General features: G+C 35.2%; 2 protein-coding genes across 2 annotated transcripts; both read right to left on the bottom strand.

Annotated features, from left to right (window-relative positions):
• Positions 1 to 492: 492 nt before the first annotated feature.
• On the bottom strand, positions 493 to 1,236 carry LOC110620901. The gene has a single exon (XM_021764850.1). The coding sequence runs from the start codon at positions 1,234 to 1,236 to the stop codon at positions 493 to 495; it is 744 nt and encodes a 247-aa protein (XP_021620542.1).
• A 1,636-nt stretch (positions 1,237 to 2,872) lies between these two features.
• Positions 2,873 to 4,936, bottom strand: LOC110620559 (PAN domain-containing protein At5g03700). Its single transcript, XM_021764348.2, has one exon. The coding sequence runs from the start codon at positions 4,853 to 4,855 to the stop codon at positions 3,332 to 3,334; it is 1,524 nt and encodes a 507-aa protein (XP_021620040.1). The 5' UTR covers positions 4,856 to 4,936; the 3' UTR covers positions 2,873 to 3,331.
• Positions 4,937 to 19,397: the final 14,461 nt, after the last annotated feature.

Raw genomic sequence — 19,397 nt, 5'->3', positions numbered from 1 at the left:
CTAGATACTCTCCAAATGTTGGGTAAAGTTTTTAAAAGATTCCTAAATGTTTACCATATAATATGAGAGATTGTTACGAACAGGACATCTCAACAAATGTCCTAAGATAAGACACACTACCATTCATTGAGATAAGTTTTAATTTTAACTTCTGTCTGCTTGGTTTCTGGTTCCATATCATCTGAAGAGTGTAATTTCAAGCAAGAAGTCTGCTAGTAAAGTTGAGACAATGGTACTTGAATTAATTGACTTGGTCGTTGGAACCCATTGGGAAGAGAGGTCCTGCTGGAAGCTATTGATGTTCCGGGTGGTGAGTTCCCACTCTTGGTTGGATTAAATCAAGAGTACAATGTCTAATCGATGGCCTGGACTTGCAAGAATAATGATTATGTATCCCCATTTATTTTTCTTGCAGTTTCAGTGGAAAAAAAAAAAAAAAAAACTCATGTTATTTAGATTTTTTTTTTTTTTGTCATAAGATATAGTTCATTGCTAAAAGCCATCAAGTGGCAAGGAGAATACAAAGTTCATCTGATACAGGGGATTAACTCTGAACGAACTATCTGTGATGAACTTTTTGCAAAGGAGATGTGAAGCCTGATTGTGAGCCCGACGTACCCAAGAAAAAGAGATAGACTGAAAGGATTTAGCGATATCTAACGAGTCAGAGATAATATCTTGAATACTAAGGGGAGCTGGATTACCCTTACAGGCTTGAACTGTGGTAAGAGAATCTCCTTCTATAATAGAGCAAGAGAATCCTCTGCTTTTGGCAAAAAGAAGTGCTTCTCGACAAGCAATACTCTCTAATTGTAAGGGGTCTGAGATAGAGACCCACGAACGACAGCACCAGTCAATAACACTTCCAGAAGGATCACGAGCAATAACGGCAGTGGCTCCTGAATTCGAATTCTTGTCCCAAGCTGCATCGAAGTTAAGCTTTATGAAACCGAGAGGAGGGGGTTGCCAAGAGAGTTGAGATTGATGAACTAACAGCTGTTGATCCATTTCTGATTGATGCGAGGGGAGAGGATGGTTGGAGGTGGCTTCTCTAAAATCATCTCGACTTCTGATTGCCAAGCTAACAAACTCTTCAGCCGGTTTAGACATATGATTGAATGTGAAAGCATTCCTATCTTTCCATATTTGCCAAAGAAGGAAGGCAAAAAGTTGTATTAGACTATCTGAGTCTGATTCCTGGGAAAGAGCATTACAAACTTCTGTCCATTTGTCCATCATTATTGAGCTCGAAAGATAAGAAGAACGAAGCTGCAATGGAGAATTAAACCAAACTGAGATAGCATGAGGGCATGAGAAAAAAATGTGATCAATAGATTCCTTCCCTCCGCAATAAGAACAGGCCGGGTCTATATGTTGGATCCGATGATGAAGGAGGTCTTTACAAGGTAGCCGCTCCAAGCAAAAAAGTCATAGGAAAATCCGAAGTTTACTTGGAACATTAATCTTCCAAAGAGACTTCCAGAAGCAAGAATTATGAGCTGAGGAACTTGGACTCGGATTACCATTAGGTTCTATAGCTGCCCGTCTACTCAAATCTTTAGCTTTCCAATAACCAGACCTGACTGAATAAATGCCGCTTTTCTCAAAGTGCCATACCAACCGATCTTCCCTAGCAAAAATACTGAGAGGAATGGCTCTAATTTTCTCAACATCTGCTGGCTCAAAGTTTCGGGACAAGATAGTAGCATCCCAAAGCTTGGTAGATGGATTGATAAGTTGAACCACCCGAGTTATATCTGTATCATGTCCTTCTTTAAGATGTGGCTTGTCTGGGAAAAGGAGTGGAACCCATACGTCTTCTTTGCAGAAGATGTTCTCTCCATTACCGACATGCCAGCGAATGCCTTGATTGAGAATTTCTCTTCCCCATAGAACACTCCTCCATCCCCATGATGCCTTGTTTCCTTGGGTTGCTTGAAGGAAGGATGAATGTGGATAATATTTACCTTTTAAGACTCTAGCCAAAAGAGAGTTAGGATTAGAGAGAATTCTCCAACCTTGTTTAGTAATTAAGGCCCTATTGAAGCTTTCCATATCTCTGAAACCTAAACCTCCTTCACCCTTTGACTCACAAAGTTTGGACCAGGCAACCCAATGGATCTTCCTTTCATTTTGCTGTTGACCCCACCAAAAATTGCTCACAATGCTATTAATTTTATCGCATAAGGCAGTGGGAAGTCGAAAACAAGACATGGTATAAACAGGGATAGCCGAAGATACTGCTTTGATCAACACCTCTTTCCCGCCTTTGGATAGAAGCTTTTCCTTCCACCCCGCACACGTCTTCTCAATGCGTTCTCTGAGGTAACCAAATGTTTGAGTTTTAGATCTGTAAAGATGAGCAGGTAAACCTAGAAAACGATCATTGACCTCCAAGTTATGAATATTCAGAGAAGAACAAATTTGTTGCTTCAATATTGGAGAAGTATTGGGACTGAAGATGATAGTTGATTTAGCCAAGTTAACTGATTGCCCACTTGCTCTTGAATAGTTATGCAAAATGGATTGGATTATATTTGCTTGCTCCATAGTTGCTTGTGTGAATAAGATGGAGTCATCTGCGAACAACAAATGTGATATAGATGGGCCATGTCGAGAAGCAGATAACCCTCTAATGGCCGAATTGTTTAAAGCATGAGAAAAACCTTCCGCTACTAAGAAAAAGAGGTAAGGGGATAGGGGGTCTCCCTGACGAATACCTCTTGTTGGAGTTAGATACCCAAAGCGATGACCATTAACTTGAAGAGAGAAGGTTACTGAAGAGACACATTGCATAATCCAAAACAGAAAGAACCGATTGTCATAGAAAATCAAATCAAATAATATACTAAACAAAACAAAGCTATAAAACTAAAGTTAATTATTAATGATGTCAATGTCAATCTAATCCAATAAATACAAATATAACAGTGGAGATTGAACCAGAACAAATTTCTAATACAATTAAAAAAAATATATGGATAGTCTAATATTGTGGCCATGCAGGTGATCTCAAAGCAAATAGTTAGACTTTTCTTCCCTTTCTTTGTGCATTTTCCTCATTTCCAAACAGAGTAACAAGTGAGCTATTTTATTTTCCTTTAAAAAAATAATGGAGGACTTATCACGTGCGGCAAGTGCTACTGTACCAGTATCAGCCTATCTAGAAGCATACACTGTATACTCATATTTATATTGCTCAACTGGACCCCACGTCCCAAATTGATCAACACCTGCCCCACCCCACGACCACCAAGGAACAAAAAATGTCTTCGAGAGTATCAGTCAAACCCTACCTTTTCAACCTTTCTTTACGTCATCCCTTACGTCACTACACAGTACCCATTTCAATGGACCGGAAGCTAGCCGACCCGAGATCTTTATACGGCCCGGGTGATATACCATCCTCCTCCACCAAGATCCGTTTCACCCCTCTCCTCTTCCAAAACCTGCAACTCATAAACCCAATTGCTCCAATCATAACAGCGATGGCCCCACTCAAGATCCAAACACCCACCTTCATTTTCTTCCCTGTTCCTTCCCTCACCTTAAAATATCCTGCCTTGCTCTCATCGCCTACGCTCAATAGTGTCCGGATCGGGTAATCCACCAAGTAACAAAACCCGGATGCATTATTGTAAACCGCACCCCAACAACTACAGTTACTTTCACATAACCCCTCGCATTGTTGCAAAGACGACACCGTTTTGTACCCCATTAATTCTTTAAACGGTAACTCCACCCCTTGCCTTCTCAAAACTCGGAAGTCGTTTTGGGTTTTAGCTTCTCCGTCGCTGCAAAGGTCACCGGACTGAACCGCAAGACACTCACCAGAACTAAACTCCGTGCGATTATCTAAGCAGGAACAACCCGATCCGGATTTGCATAAACCGTAGGAACCGCAGGGACTAGGCAGATCGCACATGTCAGAAATCGCCTGATAATCCAATACCCAGGTGGAGCCATCCAAAAAGTATCCTTTTAGGTTTCCGTCCGATTCTAGCCGGACTAAGAGGAATCGGTTAAAGGGTTGCTGGTAGCTGTTAAAAGCTTGAACGTCTACCGGAGAGTTTCCTGTTTGGAACATACCCAAGTACCCACTCGATTCGACCCGTGCGAGAATCGGGCCTTGTCCTTCAATTATAACTGCTCTGGCTTCCAGCGCCTTGTGTTTCCAATACATTTGCTGCATTTTTTCTTCGAACTTAACATATAAAGCCATGAACGTGTCTCCTAAGCGCAGAGAGTAAAGCCCATTTGATGAAACGAGGGACATGTTAGAAGTTAAATTTTGCTTCTCAACGAGGGTATCTGTGGGAAAATCGAAACTTTGCCAGAGTACCGAGCTGGGAGAGCCTTCGAGCTTCTGTATTTGCAGGTTCGAATTGTTGAGAAGAACAACTTTGTCACCTCGGGTTCCAGTTGACCAGAATAACCCCGAGTGGGGATCAGAAATAACAAGACTCCCATTGAAGAAGAGCTGAGTATGGTCTGACCAGCGAGCCAAGCTTGTTGGATTAACTTGCCAGAGTGATTGCAGAGAAGGAAGGTGAATAACCGAGATGGAAAGTTGCACTCTGTTGACTCGGAGAAAACCCAGAGAGAAATTTCCTGTAGAGTCATTCAAAAGAGATTGAAACGAGGAGACAGATGGGCTTGGTGTGGCTTTGAAACCGACAAGAAGCTCTTGAGTGGCAACAGCAACAACGTACGACCATCGGGACGTGAAGATAACAAAGACTATAAACAGGAGGTGAGTTGCACGTAATCGATTCACTGAGTTGATGCGCTTTCCCATCTCGGAAGAGAGTGGAGAGATAATGCAGAAAGAAAGAGACTCTGTGAAAACAGACATGGAAGGAAACGGGCAGGAACCCAAATCTCATGGATCTTATAAAAAGAAGAAGCAGCTAAGATGTAATGTGAAGAATTTAATATTAAATATATTAACATATATAGCGATCCACAGAAAGCAAATAAATATATTAAGAACTCATCCATATAAGAACTCTCCCAGTCGGTTTCTGCAACTTGCATGCAACTACTTTTTCAATTAAAATAATTGCAGCCAGATAAATTTCAATTAAAATTAAGTAAATAAATAAAATATACATATATGTGAAGTGAAAAATTTTCATGCATATTAAGTTGTAATTATGCTTATAATATAAATTATTTTGCACCAATTAATTATTTGATTGTTCTGGTGTTTTATATAAATAAAATTCTAGAAATGTTAGTTAGGGTTGGGCTAGCTAGAGAGATGATGGTCATATGTTTAGAGGAATTGTGTTCATATGAAGATACGATTTCATTAAAAATTATATGCTCATTTTAGTAATTTTTAAGTGAAAAAAAATATTTTTTTTCTATATTATTCAATATTTTAAGTCATTGATCCACTTAATTTAAATTTATATTAATTGATAGTATAAAGTAATTATTTTTAAATTTTAAAAACACTGATTAATAATGAATGAACTCATTTTATTTCATCACTTTGAGGTAGAAAGATGTATTGTATTTGATCTGAATAATTAAATTGTTGCATTAAAGGGAAGGGATGACTTTTGAATTTTTGTTTTTTTTTAATGCTAGCGGAAGAAAAGAATAACAGCTGAACAGCCCAACTACTTATTTTCCTTTTGCCATTTATAGAAATTTGGAAGTTGGTTGACTTTTATAATTCAACCATCTCGAATAAACAGCTATATTTATTGTTATTTTCTCTTTATTATTCATACAAATTTGATGTATTAAATTTATTTAATTTTAATTAATATACATATACGTACACACTCTTAACATATCATGGAGTCTCAATTCTTTATTTAACTGAATTAATTTCACCTAACGATAATGATAAAATAAATCAAGAATTTTGTCACTCTCCCACCTCTATCTCACAGTAGAATGAGGTTGTAGCATAAATTTTCTTGACTAGTAGTTTTCTTTTTTTCAAAAAAAAAATATTTTATATTATTATAAAAAATATTTTTTTATTAATTTAAGAGAAATTATGTATTATAAATATAAATTTAAAATATAATTTTAATATTATAGATATATTTTAACTAAAATTATAAAATTTTAAGTATTTAAAAATGAATTGCTTTTAAAACAATTAATACAGTCTCTGATTTCACCTAAACTCATATATTGATCGCTTCTTCTCTTTAATATTTTCTATTGCTCCTCCACATACATATGTATATTCATTTTACTTTTTATCAATCATGCATAAATTATAAATCACTTTTTCTTTAAATTATTAATATATTCATATGTAATGTATATGAATACAATTAACTTAATAATATAAGTTATTTAATTTTAATTGAAATTAATAAATATTATACCAAATATTTATATTGAAATGTATTTAAATCAATCAAACTTTACACTGAGCTAAGATTCAGTAAGAGGTGGAGAATAGAATTAGGATATGTGTGAGTGAATTTAATTAGTTTGAATGGTCTATACTCTTTTACTTTATTTTTTTTTTCTCTTTTATTTTTTGGTAACGTGTAATCACCATTTTGTTATAATATCATGTATTGTTATCATACAGAGTCGTTCGTATGGATGGATGATAGCGGTTGTCGAAGCCGTAAAAAATAAACCTATTAAACAATCAACAATAAACTTGCAGATAGTGGCAATAGGGTCGAATCCACAGGGAATTGATACTTACTTATTTTCCTTGTCAAGACCAAGTAAAGAAACAAACAATAAAAGTAAAATGGGAGTTTTGAGGTTTGATAAACTAAACTAATATTGAAAGCAATAGAGAAAAGCAAATAATTAAAGTAGAGAAATTCAATAATGAGAAAAGCCTAGTTGAAGAGTTGGATCCACTTTAGTTGTTGGGATTGATCATTGAAACTTATATTCTCTTATTTAACTCAATAAATTAGTTATGGAGGTGGAAGACGCTTCTCACCAACCATATCCCTCCTTAAGCATAGATTAATTAGGGAACGTCCTCTAATTAATCACTAATCAACAAGTTGCCAAGGAACGTCCTTGGGCCTTTGGCATCTAACAACTGTTAATTGCATTAAGAAATAGAGAGATCTAATTCTAGCTACCCAAACGTATGGTGATATTGCTAGATTATGCGATTTCCTAGGTTTTTACACCAAGGGTTACTTGTGTTTGAATAATTCTAGCAATTACGGACTAAAAATTATCCAAAGCAACAATGAATTAAGCACAAAATTGCATAAATACTGATTAATAAAAGAATAACGTAAAGGTTCAGATCTCCCAATCCATAAACAACCTAAGTTTCACCTTATTCTTCAACTAGAAAAAGGGTTTCAGCCACTCATGGCTGAAACTAACATAAAAGAAAAGAAAGAAAGCAAAAAGAAGGAGAAAAAGGGCCAATTGGCCTGCTGGTGTGGTGCGGCTGCTGGTGCAGCTTCTGCCGAGGATGTATGATGATCCAAAGATGATCCAAAGATAATTGATCTGCTGGTTTGCATGCCCTTTTAAAGCTGGAGAGGCTACCCTAGGGTTTCCTTGTTGAGTTGGGACTCCTTTTCCCAATTGGAGTTGAATTCTTGGAAGGTAATTGTATTTTGATGAGATTTGCCTTCCTAAATATGTGGGATTGAGTGCTGAGGTGTCTTTAGGGTTTGCTGAGCTGTCCACACGTGTTTGGGAGGGAAAAACCTTCTTGGACATTTAAATTTTGCTTTTCCCGCAATTTACTGTCTGCTGGTTGCTGGTGTTGTTTGCCTAGGTTGCATGGGCAAATAGACTGGGCAAACAGTCTGTCATCTGTGCTGTCTGCGTCCCTGGTCCTTGTTTGCCCAGGTTGTGCGGGCAAACAGACTGGGCAAACAGTCTGTCTTGCCTACTGTCTGTGCATCGTTTCTGCCTTGCTTCACTGTTTGCCCAGTTTGTTTGGGCAAACAACTTGGTCAGTCAGCTAACACTTTTCCTCTTCATTTCAGCTTCGCTTCAATTTGGGCAAACAAGTTGGGCAAACCATGCTTGTGCAGTTTTGCTCTCTTTTGGGCAGATTTAAGACCATTTTTTGCCAAATTACCATTTTACTCCATTTTCTGCAAAATAAGGTTAAAACCACAAAATTAGGTAGAAAATGTGTAAATTAACATAAATATCAATATGGAAAATGGGTCTAAATTTGGCTCTATCAAATACCCCCACACCTAACCCTTTGCTTGTCCTCAAGCAAATAGACCTAGTCAAACAAGCTTTCTTTATTACTTGATCCTTATTACCACTTTAGCTCTTGCTCTAGTCCCCTACTTTGAATCATTGCAGTGAAGAGTGTATGCACCAAGGTTACTTTCCTCTTTTCCTTGTCTCTTTTTACCTACCATGGTTAGGATTTATTTTCCTCAAGAGACCATGCATGCACATTTTTGTTAAGACTTTTTCTAGCTTTCAGAGTGACTTGCCCTTACCTTGAAGTACTTTATTCAGGCTTTATTTTTCTCTCTTTTTTTTTTTTTTTAGCAGCACTTATTCTTATCCTTGCCTGAAAAAGTCACTAACCTTTTTACGCGATTGTGTACATGGGTGATACACCCCCGGTTACTCAGTTAGTCACTTGTTCAAGTGGCTACTAACTCTGTTCATAGTCTAGACCATCGGAACAGTTTTATGATTTGTGCTTTTGAGGTCCTTGCCTTTTGCTGAATTTTCTTTCTCTCAATGATTTGGGCAAATCAACATCAATTGCTAAAACAAGTCATGTTAAGTTCATTCACACAACTTTTAATTCATTCTCTTCAATTGAGGGTCATCAATATATTTTTCACCATGGCAGGCTTAAAGATTCAATTCAAAAGGAAATTCCCAAAAATGAATACAACTCACTACAAGTGATTCAACTTAGGTTTAAAGAGTTATCACATCAATGGGGTCATGGAAAGTAAGCTCATTCACCATAGCCTATGTGTTTGAGTAAAGCATGTCAAAACAGAAAAAAGAAAAGACTGTAACTATGTGAAGGTGTGTGTGTGTGAATTGAAAGCAAAAAATGAAAAAAATTCACCTAATGTGTGCTAACTAAAATTAAAGCATAAAAGAAATAAAAAAGAATGCATGAAGCATCAAAATTCAGAGATATGCACCCCTACACCTAACTCATGCATTGTCCTCAATGTATGGAAAAATTAAAGTTCAAGTGAAAAACTGATACTTCCCTGGTATAGTTGTTTGCCCAGTTTTGTTTGGGCAAACAGCTGGCTTTAGGTGCGTCTGTGTGCAGATGTGTGCTGGTGCTGGTACTGGTTGCTGCACTGGTGGTTGGCCTGCTGGCTAGTAGGCCTGCTGGTCTTATCTGCTGGTAGGCCTGCTGATATAGGTTGTCCGCTGATCTGCTGCAGTTGTTTGCCCAGCTTGCGTGGGCAAACAACTTAGTATGCTGCTGATTGGCCCGCTGGTGCTGTTTGTGTGATGCCCAAACATGCTGTCATGCAGTGGGACAGCAGAAAAATGCAAAAGGTGCTGCCCATTTTGTGCAGCAGCAAGAAGTTTTGAGAAGAAGAAGATTTGTCATTGAAAGGGCATAATAGAATATTGAATATAGAGGAAGAAGGTACTGCCCTGTTTAAGTTTTCTTCTTTGTCGCTTCTGCTGCCTTGGTTGTTTGCCCAGTCTGTTTGGGCAAATAGCTTGGTCGAACAGTGATTTTGTGGTGCTGTCTGGAAGTCTTCTCTTGTACTGGCCTGTTGTTTGCCCAGTTGCGCGGGCAAACAAGCTGGTCGAACAGTGATCTGGGGTGTTGTCTGCTGATGTGGTGGACTGCTGTGGTTGTTTGCCCAGCTTGCGTGGGCAAACAGTGTGCCCTGGTAGTCTTCTCCGCTGTTTGCCCAGTGTGTTTGGGCAAACAGTTTGGTCATCCAGCCTTTACCTACAAAACAACTAAAATCTGGAAGTGGGTTAACTCCTCTGGTTCCTGCATCTCTGGTTGTTTGCCCATGCTGTTTGGGCAAACAGTCACATATCTCTGTTTTTTTTTTCGTCTGGAAAATCTTCCTTGATTGGGCATGTCTCCGCTGGGTTGCCTCCCAGTAGCGCCTTAGTTTAAAGTCGCGGGCTAGACTTTCTTGACTTGATCAAGGCTCAAGTAATTGGAGGAGGGAAAATGGTTCCAACTGCATTAAGTAAAAAGTGTAGCGTGCCTTTTGATTTGATCACAACCCATCCTATTTCTTTCATGTACTCATAAAGTAACATGATTAGCTTATCCTCTTTCAGATGAGGTGTGCCTCTAGTCCTTATGTGTGCATATTTGAGATGATTGGGCAGCACTTTGAACTCCAATTCATATTTCTCCATAGGTGGCTGCAATTTGATATTGAATTCGGGCAAAACAAATTCTACCTTACCTTGCTGTTTGGGCAAACAACAATCTTCTTATACAATCTGCATAGCTTGTTTGGGCAAACAAGTTTCTGCCTTGGCTTGCTGTTTGGAAAAGCTGGATTCTCCTTCTCCTTGCTGTTTGGGAAAACAGCAACTTTCCTCATGCTCCTTTGCTAGCTGCTGTTCGGGCAAACAAGATTCTACCTTCTTTTCCTCTGATGGTTTTTCAGGTGAACAGTGTTCTGCTGGAGCTGTTTGCCTAACTGGTTTGGGCAAACAGAGTTCTTCTTGCTGGATTGACTTGGCCAGTCTGCATTCTGTCTTAGTTGGTTGCTGAACCTGTTTGGGCAAACAGAGGCTTGCCTGTTCTGCCTTTGCTGGCTGTTTGGGCAAACAGTAATCTGCCTGTTCTACCTCCTGTCTGCTTGTTTGCCCAGGCTGTTTGGGCAAACAACAATCTGTCCTCTGCATGCAGCAGTTCATTGCTGTCCGTTTCAGCTCTACTTGGCTTCTTTCATCTTCTTGGCTGTCCTCCCTACAAAAATCATTGGTTAGTACACCATTTTGATCCACATCAGCAGGTGTTTGGGCAGACACAGCAGCAGTGGGCTGTGCTGTTTGGGCAAATACAGCAGTGGGCTGTGCTGTTTGGGCAAACACAGCAGTTGCTTGTTTTTGGATAGCAGCTGGGGTTGCAAACTGTGCTTTGGCAGATGCCGGTACTGTGATGTATGTTACTGGTTCAGCAAGTGTAGTAACTTCAGGTTCAGTTGGGGCAATTTCTGCAATTGTTGATTTATGGACAGCAGCGGGTTCAGCAATTTCTGGTGTAATTGTGGAAGTTTCAGCAGGTTCAGGCTCGGTTGGGGCAATTTCAGTAGCTGCTGATTTTTGGACAGCAGCAGAGTCTGAATTTTTTACAGCAGGTGCTGCAATATTTTCAGCATCAGCAGTATGTATTGCTGTCTCTTTGATGGCAGGAGCTTCAACAAGTGTTGTTTGGACAGCGGCTGATTCAACAATTTTGCAGCTAGATTCAGCAGCTCGGTCTGTTTCTTGGGAACCTTCGTCATCGTCCCATAGATCTTGAAGATATTCCTCTCTTCTTAATATGTGCGCGTTCATTGTGTTGACCACTTGATCCACTTGCTGTTGGAGATTTTTCCCAGAAATTTCCAACCTCCTCACCATCTCTTCAAGTTCCATATGGGAGTTTTGAGGTGTTGCTTGGGCTTGATAGTTTTGGTAGTAGTCAGCCCTTGCATAGTCATAATTCGGGTGGTCCCTCCAACATGGATTGTAGGTATCAAGGTAGGGATCATGTCTTGGCTGGCTATTGAATCCTCCAAAGGCATGTACTTGCTGGTAATCCTCATAAAGTGTAGGACATTGATCAGTTGGGTGTCCTACATATGCGCAAATCCCACATGGCCGAGACTGCTGAAGTTGTTGAGCTTGACCTATGACATAACTTCTCACAACAGAGGTTAGTTCAGAAAGTTGGGCAGTGAGAATAGATATACTTACCTTATCCATGAATCAGTTTCTTGAGTCCAGATCTGATCATGAAAAAAAAACAAATAAGTTAAATCAATTCCCCGGCAACGGCGCCAATTTTTGATAGCGGTCGTCGAAGCCGTCAAAAATAAACCTATTAAACAATCAACAATAAACTTGCAGATAGTGGCAATACGGTCGAATCCACAAGGAATTGATACTTACTTATTTTCCTTGTCAAGACCAAGTAAAGAAACAAACAATAAAAGTAAAATGGGAGTTTTGAGGTTTGATAAACTAAACTAATATTGAAAGCAATAGAGAAAAGCAAATAATTAAAGTAGAGAAATTCAATAATGAGAAAGGCCTAGTTGAAGAGTTGGATCCACTTTAGTTGTTGGGATTGATCATTGAAACTTATATTCTCTTATTTAACTCAATAAATTAGTTATGGAGGTGGAAGACGCTTCTCACCAACCATATCCCTCCTTAAGCATAGATTAATTAGGGAACGTCCTCTAATTAATCACTAATCAACAAGTTGCCAAGGAACGTCCTTGGGCCTTTGGCATCTAACAACTGTTAATTGCATTAAGAAATAGAGAGATCTAATTCTAGCTACCCAAACGTATGGTGATATTGCTAGATTATGCGATTTCCTAGGTTTTTACACCAAGGGTTACTTGTGTTTGAATAATTCTAGCAATTACGGACTAAAAATTATCCAAACTAACAAAGAATTACTTTGCAATCAAGAATCAAGTGGCCAATTTGATCAAAACAACAAAGCAACAATGAATTAAGCACAAAATTGCATAAATACTGATTAATAAAAGAATAACGTAAAGGTTCAGATCTCCCGATCCATAAACAACCTAAGTTTCACCTTATTCTTCAACTAGAAAAAGGGTTTCAGCCACTCATGGCTGAAACTAACATAAAAGAAAAGAAAGAAAGCAAAAAGAAGGAGAAAAAGGGCCAATTGGCCTGCTGGTGTGGTGCGGCTGCTGGTGCAGCTTCTGCCGAGGATGTATGATGATCCAAAGATGATCCAAAGATAATTGATCTGCTGGTTTGCATGCCCTTTTAAAGCTGGAGAGGCTGCCCTAGGGTTTCCTTGTTGAGTTGGGACTCCTTTTCCCAATTGGAGTTGAATTCTTGGAAAGTAATTGTATTTTGATGAGATTTGCCTTCCTAAATATGTGGGATTGAGTACTGAGCTGTCTTTAGGGTTTGCTGAGTTGTCCACACGTGTTTGGGAGGGAAAAACCTTCTTGGACATTTAAATTTTGCTTTTCCCGCAAGTTACTGTCTGCTGGTTGCTGGTGTTGTTTGCCCAGGTTGCATGGGCAAACAGACTGGGCAAACAGTCTGTCATCTGTGCTGTCTGCGTCCCTGGTCCTTGTTTGCCCAGGTTGTGCGGGCAAACAGACTGGGCAAACAGTCTGTCTTGCCTACTGTCTGTGCATCGTTTCTGCCTTGCTTCACTGTTTGCCCAATTTGTTTGGGCAAACAACCTGGTCAGTCAGCTAACACTTTTCCTCTTCATTTCAGCTTCGCTTCAATTTGGGCAAACAAGTTGGGCAAACCATGCTTGTGCAGTTTTGCTCTCTTTTGGGCAGATTTAAGACCATTTTTTACCAAATTACCATTTTACTCCATTTTCTGCAAAATAAGGTTAAAACCACAAAATTAGGTAGAAAATGTGTAAATTAACATAAATATCAATATGGAAAATGGGTCTAAATTTGGCTCTATCAATGGACTCCCATTTTCTCTATCGTCAGATAACTATTTAATTCTCTCTGATACTTATGTTGACATGATTTCGGATGTGTAGGGATTTGTTCTTCTATTGACCCATCAAGTCAGTTGAACTTGATTTCTTTCCGTTGGACTCGAGCCTTGCTCTACATGGTCTGCTTGAACGTGTCTTAAACTATGTATTAATAGGACAGCCTGCATATTGAATTTTGATGGAATTACGGCCTGACCCTCTAATATGAGCTCAACTGCGGCTTGAATATTAGAAATCCAACAGTTATCGATATGTATATAGTTTCAAGATTAATATCCATTTTTATATAAGCTTAACTTATCACAGTGGCAACTTTTTAGTCATTAATGAGTGAAAAGTATGGTAAAAATATTATATAAAATAATTATAATAATTATTCTTTAAATTATATAAAATCAAGAAGAAATTTATTTGTATGAAGAGGATATTCTATTATGATTTTGGTGGTATCGGGCTTCTCTGTCTTTGCCCGTTGTGTACATGGACTTTTTCTTTACTCATAAATATGGTTTTGTGGTGTGGTATTGTTTTTTCTGTTTTGGTTGTGTGGGTTTTGTGGTTGGAAGTTTTGATTATACTATGATGGATTGGTAAGTTTGGTGCTAGAATACTAAGTTTGCTTGTTTCATTGGCTATACTGAACTGGAACGCTAAGAGTCCACTCTTTTTTAATAATGTTAATATTGAATATAGGGTCTCAGTTTAGTGGTGGCTCAATTGTTATTCTTAGTTATGATCATTACCCGTTTGTTCTTCTCTTATTTGATTCTTTTCAGTTAAGGTGGAGAAGTGGTTGTTGCATGTTTCTTCTGGACAGCTTTGGCGGTGGCAGTGTGGATAGATGGGTGGTGCGCTTTCCTTCTATTGTTACTCTTCTTGCGGTGATTGTGCGATATAAATGCTGGTGGTGAATTATGATGGGTGTATCAATTCGGTATGCGTGTTTGCTACAGTGAGCCGGTGGTGGTGGTGTTGCGTGTATGAGGAGCAGATTTCTCACAATTGTCGCTTCAGTTAGTTTTCAAAGTCACTCTTAGACCGATCGAATTAATTTAAGTTGGTTATGGATTGGATTTTGTGTTCTATAATGCTATAATTAATTGATTTTAACTCTATTTAACTATAATCATTTTGAATATTCTAAATAAAAAAAAAATTAAATAAAAATATTGACAGCCAATTATACGACGTTAGAGAGTTTTTCATAACAATAAATAATAAATCTTTATTTGTACTCACATACTTAGTCTGAGTCTGATATGATATATATCTGAGTAAATTTAAAAAATTTAAAATTATATTCCTCCAATTCTTGATTTTTATTTAAAAAATAATAATAATAATAAAAATAAATCCTTATTTGTATAAAACTACTCCAACAAAAATTCAAAAAAAAAAAAAAAATTAACCCTATTGTCCCTATCGTCACTTTCTTTTTTTTTTTTCCAACACTTTCTTATTATATATAGGGTAGTTTATGAATTAAAAAGTAGTATTTAATTGTCACACGCAACTGATAAAGGAAGCAATATTATAATCACAAGACGATATTCATCAGTTTATGGGCGGAGACAAGTGGAGCCATCGGCCCCCTAACTTATTTTACAATGTGTTCCTACTTTATTGATTTCTTAATTAAATAATACATAAAATATACTACCTCCTCTAATAATTACTGTTAATTTATCGATTAAGAATAATCTGATTGATTTTTTTATATTTTTAAAATGTAAGAAATGAATGAAATTTAAAATTTAAAATTTTTTAAAATATTTATTTTTATAATCAGTGATGGTGCCAAAAATCCACTGAAGGCTACTACTGCCACTAAGTGGACTATTTCTTGTAGAATGAAAGTCTCATGGGCTAAAGGATTCTAAAGCCCAAGGCTATCCTATTATTTCAAAGTAACTTACAGCAAGTAAACCAACAATGATAAGTTCCCCGTTTTGTTTTGAAATTTGGTACCAACACTTTGTGAATTCGAATTCGTTTAATATAGAGCCTTGCGAGTTTTGATATTGGAAATTGTAGAGAGAAAGCGAGAGACAATGGATGTTTGTTGTATTGTTTTTGTTCGTCCGCAGTCATAAGACTTTAGCCTCCAAGTCTCTTCTCGATTTGGAGGTAATTTTACTTGATTTTACCAATTTGATTTTAGTTGTTTGATACTTTTATATTGATCTAATTGGATTTATATTCACGACAACTCTATTTGTTTAATTTTAGTCGGTTGAGATTAGTGATAATTTAAAACTAATGGATTAGACATTACAGGATTATCTCGTATAGACTTTTTCATGATTATTACGGAACGAAATGTTATGGTATTCATTTTTCTTTTAATTATCAAAAATTTATATTTTAAGTCGATAAATGTTTTGACAGGTATCATTTCAAATTTATTTGTTTGATTTCTTCTGCCTCTATTGCAACTATTTCTTGCTTCTTTGTGTCTTCGACAAGTTTCTGTGCATGATTGTGTAGCTTTTGGTGGCTTGGATTGATTTTCTGGCCATGCTTAGAGCTCAATTTTGGGTTTCCTATTGGTTGATAGTTGACGACATTAGAGCAGCGGGAAAGTGAGATATTTCTGCAGACTTCTAACTTCTAAGATTATTGTTGTGGGCTTATGGGCTAGTTGGGTCTGGGTTTGATTGTTGTTCTCTTCTTCTGTTGTGGGCTTTATACTCTTTGCCAAGTTTTTGAATTTTAATGTGAATTATTTTACAAGAAAAAAATATTTATTTTATATATAATATTTAAATTATTCTAAATTCGATTTAAATTTATTTTGAAATTAACTGAATTTATTTTAAATCCAATTATTAAATTGGGGGAGAATCTAGCTGGAAGAAATTAGAATCTCTCTCTATGATCCTTAATTGCAATCCATTTTAATTTTTTATGCTTTTTTTTTCTTAATCAGCTTTATTTTAGTGATTTTTATTTTCAACGAATAATATATCGAGTTTATAATAATCACCGTCACCGGTCTTATAATTATATTCCTCCATGTGATATTTTTATTTTGTAAAAAAAAAATAATTTAAAAAATTTTAAGAAAAATTTTATTTTCTTTAAAAATAAAAATCTTATAAATTATAAAAAATAATTTTTTAATTGATAAAATAATACAATAAATTTCTTAATATTAATTATAAATGCATTAAACATTAATAATTAATATTAAATTAAATTAATTTTTTAAAGAGCACTTATTAATTTAAAATATAATAAATAAATTTAAAATTAAAATAAATAAAAAATACAAAGGATAAAAATACAGTTCTTAAAAGCTAATTAATTAATTTTAATATAAATAACTTTAAGTCTATATTTGACTTAATTTATTTTTTTTTTAAAAAAAAATTTTACAAACTCAGGTATGATTTTAACATTATTTAAAATTAAAATTTTTTAATTAAAAAATTTGAATTCTTTAATTTTAAATAAAAAACTATTAATAAATAAATAATTAAATTAAATTATTATGAAATTATTAATTCCATCATTTCTTACCAAATATTAATAATTTAGGTAAATTTTACTTTTAATTCAAAATTAATTATCACAAAAATTCAATATAATTGAATTATTATATATTATTAATTTTATCAAATATAAAAATTTAAAAAAATTAAAATTTCTCAAAATTAATCCTTTCAAATAAGTGTAAAATATTATATAAAAAAATAAATTGAATTGAATTAAAATTTTTCTTTGAAGGTAAAAGAAGGAGAGATTAGAATATTGATTCTAAAATCTTGTAGCCTAGAGTGCATAAGATTAGTGTTAATTAATTGCGTAATGCATGGAAAATGCTTCTATTTTGGCAATAATTTCTATTTTAGTGGGTGGGAATCTAAGTTAGCCAAAAACCAAAAACCAAAAACCAAAAACCAAAAACTCTAATTAAAGGGTTAGCAATATTATAATTGAAAAAGTAAAGTAATATACGTGTAACCCACTCTCACAGACATTCATTTTCAATTGTCTTAAAATATATAACATGATAAGCTAGATTTTATTTTTATTCAATTATTTTTCTTACTTTGGACAAATCTATCATATCAGTTTTTTTTTTCCTAATTATAAATCAAACTGTGGATGAGAGTCCTCTTCATTATTATCATCTTGCCCTATTGGTTTAGGATTCTGACCACAAAGATGATGCTTTTTAAATTTTCTTATTTGGTTAAAGTAGATGTCACCATCCACTTCAAATTCACTCCTCTCCTTTTCAATGAATTAAAAAAAAATGAAAATCTTAAAGAAACTTGTTTTGATGATATTAAATTATATTTAAAATTAAAAAAATTCAAAAATATATAAATACTAAATTAATAATTTAGCATTTTTTTTTGCAATGTAAAAGAGGGTACTAAGAATTAATAAAAGTAAATCAGTTTTGATTATTTTTAAATATCTAAAATGTAAAAAAGAAAATGAAAGAAATATAGGGGACACCCACCTATATACAATTGTTTTGTTTTGGGGTATTAGGGTTTTAATTATAATATAATTAAATTACCAAGATATAGAATTTTCAGAGGAGATGATCTTCTATCCCTTCCCTTGGCTAGCTGATAGTGATAGATTAATACTAGTTCCTAATCTTTGTCTTGTTCTATTTTAATTATATAGGGTGATCAGTCATTACATGTATATAAATATACGTATTACTACTTCTGATCATTTGCCAATTTTTCTGAAATTCGATCTATGGTTATTCGTGAGAAATTAAAAGATTCAAATTTAAAAATTAATTAATTAATTACTTTATTTTTCACAATATAAAGAAATTATTTTGAATAATTGGCACAATAGGATATTAATAAATATGAATGATCGGTTGAAAGATTGTGGTTCAGTTTTGTATCAATGGGATATAAATCTGAAGGAGATATATAAGAAGGAGATACATAAGAAGGAGTTAGAGAAGTGCCGGAATATCATTAAAGCACGATATAGTTCTCGTTTGTTACAAGATCGTAGTGTTATTCATGAGACATATCGAAAGTTCTTTCAATTACTATATGATCGTGAGGTTCAATGGAAGTAGAGAGCAAAAGTTTTTTTGTTTCGGAAAAGGAATGCATGTATATGAAAGAGTCAGGTTTAAAAAATTTGATGATTGGCTATTTTCAAGATATTTTTATATTATGCATGAACAATATAGAGCTTGTTCTCGAACATGTATTACGGATGAGATGAATCAGAAGTTGATAGAGCTTTATTCGATGGAGGAAGTGAAGGATCTCCAGTTAACCATGGACCATGACCATTGATTGAGCATCGAAGGCATTTCCAGTTGATCATTGACCGTCTTTTCTATCGTATAGGTCTCCTCTCTCATCAAATATGAAAGAACCTAACAGAATCAACCGTAAATTAATAATCAATTCATTAAATCGAACTGCTGTCCAAGTGCCCATGATCTCGCTTCATTATAACAGTTATCAAAATAAAATTTTTGTAAAAAAAAAACAAAAAATTATGCGAGGAAATATTTGATTTGTTTTATGATTTTACTTTGTTTCATATGGTTCTGAATGGGAGAGTTGTTTTGTTTCAATCTAAGTATTGTAGTGTTGAGAACTTGCTTTGTGTTGTTAGAAAGGCTTACATATCGAAATTACTTATTAAAATGTAATTATATTTATAAAATTGCATTATTTATTTTTAATTAAAAGTATAGTTAATTTACTTTATTTTTAAATATTTATATTATTAGTTTTTATAATTTTAA

This window comes from Manihot esculenta, chromosome 8 (genome assembly GCF_001659605.2).
Source record: "Manihot esculenta cultivar AM560-2 chromosome 8, M.esculenta_v8, whole genome shotgun sequence".
NCBI classification, from domain to species: Eukaryota; Viridiplantae; Streptophyta; class Magnoliopsida; order Malpighiales; family Euphorbiaceae; genus Manihot; species Manihot esculenta.
This window is presented reverse-complemented; position numbering and strand designations above follow the sequence as displayed.

What these genes read in the sequence shown, in the direction of transcription:
- LOC110620901 (XM_021764850.1), bottom strand. Translation starts at nt 1,236, where the DNA reads ATGGACAAATGGACAGAAGTTTGTAATGCTCTTTCCCAGGAATCAGAC.
- LOC110620559 (XM_021764348.2), bottom strand. Translation starts at nt 4,855, where the DNA reads ATGTCTGTTTTCACAGAGTCTCTTTCTTTCTGCATTATCTCTCCACTC.